Genomic DNA, 11,814 nt, shown 5'->3' on the forward strand with positions numbered 1-11,814 from the left:
GCTATAATACAATTTATTTGTATTGATTAAAATTGAAGTGTTCAGTTGTAACAACTATGAATTCTTAAAAATAAGAATAGTTGTAGAAATGAAAATATAGTAATGTGAGATGAGAAGTCCTTTTAATAATAAATAAAAAAAGGAGTATCGTGATGATTTCAATTAAAAAACAAGGACTGTTTATTTATTTTTACCTTTAAATTTTTTATATGAAAATTTTAATTAAAGAGAAGATGTGCAGCCAATGATCTTGAAATTTTGAGTTTAATTACAAGCTGTGAATTATCCGTTTTCATGAATTCAATTGAGCTTTTTTTTTTTAAAAAAAAAAAAACCCAGACTATCTACTGAATAAATCCGAAATACAATTTATACATACTTAAAAGACCAACTTTTAAAACATTCATCATTATTAAAATTCAGACTCTAATTCTTTTTATTTTTGTAAGTATTTTACCATTGCATCACACAACACTCAAATTGAGTTCATAAATATATAAAGAGAGAAAATTTGTTTTACAGAGAATACAGAATGTTCCATTTTTATTTGCATGAATTATGTGAATAATAAAGAAATAATCTCTAAGACTAAAATATCTCACGCACTCAAGCTTGCATTCCAAAGATGATTTATAATCTACCAAAATAAATATTCCTAGAGTTAAGTTAAAAGAACAAATAAGGAGAATCAAAAGAAATGTCCGAATTGGTACGCCATGCTGATCTTGTAGCCACTACAAACTATACCTGAACAACCACTGCAACGATTACTCTTTATCACAAATCAAAAGCTCAGCAGACAAATTCTTTGTATAACAGTTCTGCAAACTTCAGTTATTACCATAATTATTGGTGGCATAAATTGCAGTACATGGCATCTTAGCTTCTGAGGTATGTAATATATTAGTCTACATGACTACATTTATACAATACAAGTGAAGCAACGGTGAACAGACATATATTTAAGATCTTATCTCCTATGTGCCGAAATGTTTTTTAGATCACCCAATCTCAGTTTTGACAAAACATTGTCATTTCAATGCCGGGAAGGATAATTCTGTATCCGGATCAAAAGTAGCTGGCTCATATACTACGGTGCTAGAAACCGAAAAATCAACATCGTAAAAGGAAGGACAAGGATCAGAAATTTTTTCAGAACCCAAATTGACTGGAAGGTTGTCGATAGTTTGAATCTGCTCAAGCGTCTCTATAACTTGTTGCATGGCAGGTCGGCTAGTAGGATCCCAGGTAACACAGCTTTTGGCAAGCTGCACTGCAAGAACTGCTGCTTTTAATGGGTATTGTCCACGGAGTTCTGGCTCCATCAATCTAGTCAGAGTTTTATAATCTAAGAGACATGAATCAACAACTTCTTCATAGTTGGGCGAAGCTGTTTGGAGTACACTTTCAGACCATAGTTGTTTAGTTGTGCATAAATCTTCCGTGATCTCTTTGCTTGTTCCACATTCTTGTGTTGAGAAATGTTGACTTGTTTCACATTCATCTTTGGAGCTCTTTTTGATTGTGAGGATTTCATACGCCTGCTTACCGGAGAGCAATTCCAGCAACAGGATTCCAAATCCATACACATCAACCTTCTCGTTCATTTTTCCTGAAGTACAATAAGAATGATAAGTATCTAATGTAATCAGTCATAAGTTGTATTCTGCATGAAGATACAGAGCACTGGTATAAAGCCCAATAAACAAGAGTGGAGGAATAAATAATATGCTATTGGCATGAGAGAACATGGAAGACAATGGGGCGGAGTGGCTTTTTCAATAATCATGATTATTACCGTCGGCAAGATATTCAGGAGCAAGATATCCATAGGTGCCACATACACCTTGTGAGAGATAGGATTCCCTCTCAGTCGGACCATACATAGCCAACCCGAAATCTGCTAGCTTTGGATTGAAGTCCTTTGGGGGGAAATGCATCAGAAATAAGCATTACCCAAAATGAATTGGATCCAAGAAGTCCAAGAAAGAAATATATACATACAGAGTCAAGAAGGATGTTGGCAGCCTTTATATCCCTATGAATGACATGAGTTGTGTGTAAGTATGCGAGGCCTTGAGCGACACCAACTGCTATCTTTACTCTCAGCTTCCAAGGAAGTGGTTGGAAACGTGTTCCTGCTCATGTAGAAAAGGTTGTGACTTGTCATTGAAACTGACAAGGACAAGAGATATAAATTTGGCATCTCTAATGTCATGGCACAGAGAAATTATCAAAAACTGAAAGTACATAATTATTCGCATTAAGTCACTGAATATCTGTTTCAATCCTATATGACTTGGAGGGAGGAATGAGTATGATTCTTGAACGTCCTGTGCATTGACTATTTATCGAACATACATCATTTTGGCATCCTATACACTTGATGTTCATTGAACAGACATTTTGGACCCAAGCATGCTGTGGAACCAAATTGCAGAAATTGGCTTGCCTTTAGAACATCCCTAGATCCTATTTTTTTATTACTTGTATTTGATTATTTAATAGATGGTTTAACATTATCTCAATTATTAATTGCCTAAATGGTCTGTGGACTATTATCATTGTTTTATACGCTGGATGCATAACAAGTCATTGAGCCACAACATTGGTTTCCTTCATCTAGTTAAAGATAACATATAATGCATCAAGGATCTCAAAAAAGATACTCTGAAATAGGTGATTGTTTAAGCTCCCTTTAGGAACGAACTCATAAACAAGAATCATTTCCTCCTTGCAACAGCCCAACAGTTTGACAACATTAGGGTGTAACAAGCGCCCAAGATAGTGCAACTCAGCCTGCAAAAGAAACATGAGGGGAAAAAACTCGTTTAAAAATTTTAGGCGGTGAATGTAACAATGGATAGTAACAACCGAGCATATGAAGTATGAAAGCTATACTCCATTAAGTGATCTAACTTCCAGAGTTGACACTAAAACATAGTAACGAAGTCACTGTTGAAGATCAAAATTAAATAAGAATCAATATGTGGCAGCACTTGATAAAATACAGATGGAAATTTGTCTCCAAAAAACTATGAAACGCAGTTTGATTTTCCAATCTCTACTGTTGGGATGCACGAATTCAGTAGGATCATTGAATATAACAACTTAAATTTGTCTCCAAAAAACTGTGGAAATTATTCTGTTTGATTTTCCAATTCTACTGTTGGGATGCATGAATTCATCAGTGTATAAACAATTTAACACTTTGTAAAGTAGAATATACTATATGGAAATTATAAGATGAATATTTGTATACAATGGAATCTGAATAATAGGTACATGTTTGAACTAGTGAATTGTGATAAGTATGCAAAGCAAGTAGCTAACAAAAGAATTTGTTGCATTTGCTATACCGCAGTCAGTCCCACGAATAGAATGTTGATTCTACAGAGCTACAGTCTTAAATAAAACAAATTAAATCAAAATAGTATCTAAATCCACTTAAAGTGAAAAAGAATCTATTCACTAAAATAGGTATCAGTGAATACCTCAAACTGCCATGATCCATGTTTAAAGGTATCAACACATCTCTTGATAGCAACAGTCATCTTAGACACATTACTTGCTCTTTTCTTGAGGAATAAAGATCCACAACTCTCTCCTTTCAAGGAACTATGATCAATCAAACCCTTGTAAACCATCCCATATGCTCCACATCCAACAATGTTCACATCACTGAAATTCATAGTGGCACTCCTCAATTCCTTGAACTTGAATTTCTGAAGCAATGCATGACCGATGGCAAGTCTATCTGTTGTTGCAAGTAAAAGTCCTGCATAGGAACTGAAATGTTAGTAATTCATATTTGAATAACCACTTCAGGCATAAATAGTGTACAGGATATGCCCCGTGAGCTATTAAATGGTATCAATGCTTGTTTTGCTCACCAAGATGGCAAATTAAGTGGTTGAATGTGCACGCCTAAAAGTAAATTCTTGTAAGCATGTATACAAATCAATGGATGATTCATATCAGATTCCAGTCTTAAATGATATCTGATTCAATTAATTGAGTAACTTACAGTCCAATGATTCAATACAATCAAATTGTTGCAGATGACTGGTGTTTTCTATATGCTTTATCAGACAGGATCCAAATGCAAACAACTAAAACCATCTTTCTAATATATAGCCTTGATTCATCTGGGCAAACACAGATCTCCATAAAACAAAAGTTGAAATTCCAAACCCAAGGTTGGGCAGGGAAATGTTTTTAGTGAGCATTAATATGTTGCATTAATATGTTTGTCTTACCTTAAGGCAGACAAAGAAGTGAAGTGCAGGATTGTTAATGTTTATTAGCTAATAACTATTCCCAAAATATGTTTATTAGCTAATCACTATTCCCAAAATCTCCAGCTTAGTTTTTTTTTTTTTGATACAAATAGGATTTAAACCCCGACCTCCTATTCTAGTCTTTCCTCTACTTTGATAACAGCTTAATATTGATTGGCTAACTACAATTCCCAAAAGTTCAATTTGTTAGAAAAAGGAACAATTTATATTATATTATTAACAAGGATAAAATATAGATGAGGATTATAGGATGAAAAAAGGAGACAGGAAAGAGGTGATGAAAACAAGAATAGTGGAGGTAGCTAATACGAGAAGGATTTCAAGAAGAAAATATGGTCTATTGATGTCGCCTTCTATACATGGGTTTTGTACTAGTGAAAAAAAATATAGATTTGGAGTTAGTCATCTTCAAAAGGATCCCTCACCACTTCATTCATTCTATCCACTCTAGATAAGATTAAAATAATAATAATATCAATAATAAATCCTGAAAATATTACCTTTCTTCCTACATATAAGAACTAAAGTTGAATATAGGAGCTCCAGTCAATATAATAATATTGAGAAGGTTATGGTTTCAAAATCATTGTCAAGATTGAATGGCAAAAATATCTTACTGATTCTATCACATTAATAGGATTGGTGAAATCGAAATGGCAGAAAATATATTAAAAAAGAGAAAGATAAAATTTAAGTAATTTAGTATGAGATTAGAAAAGAAGATAAGAAGGGGAGCTTGGTGCAACGGTAAAGTTATTGCCATGTGACCAAAAAGTCATGGGTTCGAATCTTGGAAACAGCTTCTTGCAAAAAGCAGGGTAAGGCTGCGTACAATGGATCCTTCCTCGGGACCCCGCACGGAAGGAGCTTCGTGCACCGAGCTGCCCTTTTTTTATTATTATTAGAAAAGAAGATAAAAAAATTCTTTAAAATGTTATTATGTATCATTAAATTCCAAATTATTATTAATATAAACATATATTTTTAATGTAAAATTGATCAATCCGATTAATTGCAAATAATAGATAATCATACTATCCACGATATCATATTATTATCATATATATTAATATTGAATTAATGTTATTAGGTAAACTCAAATTAAATTATGCTTGTAATATTATTAGTTTATGATTGTGGGAAATTTAAAAATATTCAATTTGACATTCTTATATATGGATCTTTTATGTCGAAGTTAATTTTGACTTAGTAGGTGTTGAGGCAATTGTTGCACAGGTCATAGGTGAGAATGAAGATGGGTTTGAAAAAACTAGCAAGATCAAAGATAATTGAACCAATAAACTTGAACTGAGAAAGTTTTTCTTGTCCATGAATCTCTAAATCTCAAACTAGTCCCCACATCATCATCAAAATGTATTTGTCCCACCTATTTGGATCAGTTACATGGATTTTGTCTCTCAATTGATGCAAAGTTAACAAAGATAGTATCTAGCAGTATCAAAGTCCGCATTGGCAAATACGTGGTTCGAACTTGGATTTTGGAGCTCTGGCACCACTTTGCTCAACTACCCTCATAATGAATTGAATATTTCTGAATGAGCTACTCAACTATATCCAATTTACATGATAAACATCCTCATTGACCTTACATATACTAGTTGATATTGGTTATTTGGTTTAAGTAACTTTTTAAAATCAGCTTAGAACATCTTGTTTTTGTGTCTCTTGCAGCCTTTTTATTTCGGCCCAATATTTGAGGTGGTTAAATGATTTTTCACTACCAAAACCCAAGGGAAAAAAACACCTACATATTACAAATATCGAACTATCTCACAGCAATTACTAACTAACATTGCTTGCCTTAAATACTTCAAATGCTTGTTCAACTACATATTGACAGCAGCATACATTAAGGATGAAGCATATATGACAGCCTATATCAAGCTTTAATTAATAGTTGTAAATATATTATAATTAATAGTATAGCTATACCTTCCTGATTTAGACAGATTACTAGAAACCAACCTAGATTTATGGCTAAAAATCTCTCTTCTAAATCACTAACATTTTCTATATAATGAGAAGAACTCTCATGGTGAGAGCATTCAATCCAATTGACATGGTATCAGAGCCATAATTCAGAATTTGAGAGTGTCATCTTGAGAAGTTGAGATCATGGTTTAGGGAATATTTCTGGAATTCCTAGTGGTGTTATTTCAGTTCAAGCTTTTGGACTCTTGGGCCTGCTGATTTTCGACACTTCTAGTTGCATTTGATGAGTAACGAATATCATGTCAACTACGAACTCAGATATTTTTGGTGTGCATTTCACAAGTAAGAAGCCTAGTTTTGTGCATCAACGACGACAATGTCCAACTTTCTAGCTTTATGAGCTTGATTCGACATTTGCGCCTGTTCAAACTGCTTCTTTCACAGACAATCATCTTTCACATGCCATTCCACAGTGCTCTTCTAGAATCACCCATTCACCGAATTGGTATGGCTTTTCCCATACATCTTTTCATACTACTTTGTCCACCATTCCTATTCCTTCGTGTTATTCAGAGACTGCTAAACATAATTGTTGGCGCAAGGCTATGGAAGAACTTAAAGCTCGTGGACAATCACACATGGGATATTGTTCTATGCCCCCTAATTGTTAAAGTCATTGGTTGTAAATGGGTTTACTCTTCAAGCTCCATTCAGATGATACTCTAGATCGCTATAAGGCACGGTTGGTTGCCTTAGGTAACAAACAAGAGTATGACATCAATTATGACGGGACTTTTGCTCCGATTACCAAGTTGTCAACAGTTCAAATGGTCAATTGTTGTCTCACAAGGATGGTCACTTCATCAGATGGATGTTAAGAATGTGTTTCCTCATGGTGATCTCAAAGAAGAGATTTACATGGTTCCACCGCCGGGTTTGTCTTCTTCCTCTTCTTTTGATGTTTGTAAGTTGAAGAAATCTCTATACGGGTTAAAACAAGCTCCCCAAGCATGGCTGGATAAATTCAGATCTACTTTGCTCCAATTTTCATTCAAGTAAACCTAATATGATTCATCTTTGTTTCTTTGCAAGACATCTATTGGTATTGTCATTCTCCTAGTTTATGTTGATGATATTGTTATCACTGGGACCGATTATGTCTTAATTGCTTGTTTGAAACAATATCTTCAAGCCTCATTTCATATGAAGGATCTTGGTCCTCTTACTTATTTCTTGGGTTTGGAAGTTCATACTAATTCTTCTGGTATTTTTTTTGCATCAACATTAGTACACACAAGATTTGCTTCAATGAGCTGGTCCCCAAGATGCATCTTCTGTGGTTACTCCACTTGAAGTAAACACAAAGTATTGGTGTGAGGAGAGTAATTTTCTTTCTGATCCTACAATATTTCGACAATTGGTGGACAACATGAACTATTTGATTGTTACTCGACCAAACATTTCCTTTGCTGTTCAGCAAGTTAGTCAATTCATGGCAAATCTCCGTCATCTACATTTAGCTGTTGTTCATCGAATCATTCAATATCTTCGTGGGATGCCTTATCGTGGATTTTTTTTTTAGCTAGTTCGCTTCTTCATCTAGTTGCCTATAGTGACGCTGATTGGGCGGGATATCTTGATACTCGCTAATCGATCACGGGTTGGTGTATGTTTCTTGGTAATTTCTTGATTTCTTGGAAGAGGAAGAACCAATATCGTGTTTCTAAATCTTCTATGGAGTCCGAATACTGTGCTATGTCTGCTACTTGTTTTGAGATTGTTTGGCTTCGTGGTCTTATATTTGAGCTAGGTTTCGCTCAGTCTACTCCTACTCCGCTTCATGATGATAGCACTACTGTCATTCAGATTACTGGTAATCTTGTTTATCGTAAGAGTACTAAGCATATTGAAGTGGATTGTCACTTGATTCGCAAAGCCTTTGACACTCATATTATTTCTCCTCCTCATATTTCTACCAACCTTTAGATAGCTGATATATTTACTAAGGCCTTGACACGACAACGTCATCAGTTTCTAGTGAGCAAATTGATGTTTCTTGATCGACCAACATCAATTTGCGAGGGGATGATAACATATATGACAACATACATTAAGGATGAAGCATATATGACAGCATATGTCAAGCCTTAATTAATCGTTATAAATATATTATAATTAATAGTGTAGTTATACCTTCATGATTTGTACAGATTGATTTAGACAAATTACTAGAAATCAGCCTGGATTTATGACTAAAAATCTGTCTTGTAAATCACTAATATTTTCTATATAATGAAAAGAACTCTCATGGTGAGAGCATTCAATCCAATTGACACATATTATAAAATAAAATTTTCAAGTACGGTTACTTTATACAAAAATCACCTGAATTAGATAAAGCATCTTCCACCTTCTTATCTACTTCATCCGATTTATTGACACATTGTTCTAGCTTGATGTTTTTTGTTTGTTCCTGAGAAACTAAAATATGAGAGCTAATGAAAAACAAGAAAATGACAAAGTAATAAATTGACAATTTAAAATTTTGAGGTATTTAATGAAATAACAAATCATTGCATTAGACTGGCATGTTTTAAGTATTTTTCACAATACAATTCATACATCTAGTAAAGTTTTAAGCATTTGTTTTATATTGATGTTCCATTTTTTGAAGTTGGAAAAAAAATCAAACTCTACAGGTAGAGAAGGATCAATTTTACACAAACAAATTCACTTTCTCCTGTCACCTTCACGAAATGTGCTTATCATACCTTAAGTGAGTAAAATTTAGAAAATTTTAGAAAGTAACTAAAGCAGAAAATCCATACTCGACTTCTCTGGATATCCACAAGAGTTATGAGTGGAATAAGGTTCAAGTATTCAGTAATCTCAGACTGTGCAATCCTGAATTGTTTAATAATTTTCCATCCCATGGCCAACAGATACAGATAATTGCAGTCGTGGCAACTGTGTACAAGAATGTAAGACCTCCTCAGTGCATCCTCCAAAAGCTCCAATGGTTCTCTAGTAGAAGGATGCTTCTTGAGCTCTGTTATTCTGATCTGCTCCAATAGGTTACCAATCAACTTCAGCTTCTGTGCAAATTTCTGGCAATTTTTCTTGTGGCTGCGCGCAGTTGAGGCAGCCTTTACTATCATGCGAATGAGGCTGACAGCATCTAAGCCAGTCAGCTGTGCAACATTAGCTGCATCCCCAAGCCCCGATAACAACATTGCCTGCACATAAGATCTCAAAGATAAGCTATAAAAGTTGAGCTTCCAAATATGTTGAATAAAACAAAGCAGCACCAAGGAATTAGGCATGTGTTAACCTGAAGAAGTGAATTCACAGCCAAAACAAGTTGTTCAGCTTTCTGACTTGGGTTACCACTTACCAGTTGGGTCTGAATAAACCAGGGAGAGCCTATTGGGGCCTGATTATTGGTAAGATGGCTTTCAAACCTGCCCCATGGCAAAGGGCTTTCTTATCGCTCGGATGAAGGTTGACGCTTGTTAATAGTTTACTCACCTCCATACTAACTTACCAGACTTTAGTGTCCCTACTGCTTCCTAGGTCCTCAATCGAGTGGATTGGGGCTTTGCAAGAGCTTCTTCTGCCAGCATGGGCAGGTGAAGCTGTTGGCAGCCAGATTTCTTGCTTCTTGGGATCAGGTATACCTTCCTCGTTCTTGGAGAGGTTTGGGTATTCTGAATTTGTCCCAATTTATCCTCCTGAAAATGGTGGTGGAAGCTCCTATTCTCACCCCTTCTTAGGAAAGCAGTGATGAAGCATCTTCTACTTAATTGTACATGTTGAATGCTGGTGCAGATTACTACCAATGGTCTGTCTTATAGAGGGGCGGCATCTTTGAGGTCATAAGCATCTGTGCCCAAATCAAATCAGTAATGAGCATAGTTTTGCATCCTGACGTGGTAGATGGTTCCCGTGCTGCTACCTACATATACTTCTCTTGTAGCTTGTTCTAGCAAGGGTGTCATGATTTGGAACATCTCCTCTAACAGTTTCCTACTTGGCCTCTCCTACCAGCACCCAATGGAATTTTCCCTCATTTCAAGGTTTCTTCTAATCAGCGTCCCTAATCACTAGCAATACTGATGATGGCACAGTATGATGGGGTTTTCTCCACTAGATCAACCTACTCCTCTTGTCCTGCAATGGCTATCAGCACAAGCACTTGCTCTACTCATCTGGTCTGGAAGTCATATACACCGAAAATGGTTCAAATCATCACATAGTTGATCTCGCAAATGAAAAGTTGAATATAGTGTAATAGAGGAAAGGTTTAGTGGAGCTTGGAATGGAGTATGTCTTATGTTATATTGGCTTTAATGAATCTCAATACGGTGAACTATGATTCTCCCTTTTCTGCTTTCAAAAATAAATCAACAAATATTGCATCAGCCATGGGTTGACCTGATGCCTGTTAAAAAAACCCTAATACTGATTTAAAAGTCAACATCATCTTATGATCCAAGATGGGCCGACAACATCCTGATGAGTACATACATACATATAAACATACTATATGATTTGATATGCTCGAGACCAAGCAAACTATTAAATAAAATTGAATTTTACCAAGCATCTACCTCCTGTTGTTTCCAAGTATTATAGGAAAGACTTTTTTTTTCTGAAAAAAAAAACACTTAGTTTTCTTATTTATTAGATGAAGCATCTGCATGTCAATAGATAAACAGAAAGTTTGGAAGTTGCAAGAGAGAATTAGAAGAAGGGGGGAGGCTGAATAAAACGAGTGACGAGTATGTAGTTTCTCATACCTGACAGAAATTGGGGAACCCGGTGGACAAATCGTTCAGAAGTAATTAAGAATGGCCATTTGTATCTGATTCAACCATTCGAGAACCTGAATAACAAAGAGAAACGTAGGGGACTCGCTTTCCCTGATTCAAAGTCAGATCTACAAAACTTACATCTTCCCCTCCAATGGAAACAGGTATATCAAATGAAAGCTATTGGCATCACTAGAGGAATGGACGACTTAGTTGAAGAAATACCGTCCCTATCAAGTCCAGTTTCCACAGGGACTGACATCATCTTTGAAAGTCTAGGGCTGAACAAGCCGACTTAGTTGAAGTCAAAATCTGCATTCTCAAGAACGATTTAGGATGCCCCAGTCGCGACTACCTGACGCACTTCCAAAATCGCTCCTACCGTCACTATAATTCCGGTCGTCGTCGTCGTCAAGTTCTAAGAAGGGACAGTGCTTCAAATTCCGAAACATGTGGACTGGCCAAGTGAATCTGGATCCAAGAAAGCCTCAAAAGGTAAATGTTGGCAGTCTTTGTATCCCAGCGTTTGATGATGTAAAATGCAATACCGACTGCTATCTTTGTCCCCATCTACCACTTTAAATAAGAACAACAAACCAACAAATTTCTATATGTTTTAAGAGTGTCATCAATAGTCATTTTATTTCTTTATCCATAGTATTAAGGAGCAAAATTTAGATAAAGAGTCTTTCATATCAAATCAGGGTGACAAAAAAAATAAATACGTTCATCCTCAATGTTCCGGATAA

The 11,814-nt window shown here is 35.5% G+C and overlaps 1 protein-coding gene across 1 annotated transcript; it reads right to left on the reverse strand.

Moving 5' to 3' along the window:
* Positions 1–807: 807 nt before the first annotated feature.
* Positions 808–11,587, reverse strand: LOC121970150 (probable serine/threonine-protein kinase PBL18). Its single transcript, XM_042520662.1, has 9 exons — positions 11,291–11,587; positions 11,054–11,139; positions 9,083–9,490; positions 8,640–8,727; positions 3,495–3,778; positions 2,670–2,799; positions 2,005–2,138; positions 1,799–1,922; positions 808–1,612 (listed from the first exon to the last, which is right to left on the reverse strand). The coding sequence occupies exons 3-9, from the start codon at positions 9,485–9,487 to the stop codon at positions 1,032–1,034; spliced, it is 1,746 nt and encodes a 581-aa protein (XP_042376596.1). The 5' UTR covers positions 9,488–9,490; positions 11,054–11,139; positions 11,291–11,587; the 3' UTR covers positions 808–1,031.
* Between the last annotated feature and the right edge of the window lie 227 nt (positions 11,588–11,814).

The sequence above is a fragment of the Zingiber officinale genome, chromosome 1B (assembly GCF_018446385.1).
Source record: "Zingiber officinale cultivar Zhangliang chromosome 1B, Zo_v1.1, whole genome shotgun sequence".
NCBI classification, from domain to species: domain Eukaryota; kingdom Viridiplantae; phylum Streptophyta; class Magnoliopsida; order Zingiberales; family Zingiberaceae; genus Zingiber; species Zingiber officinale.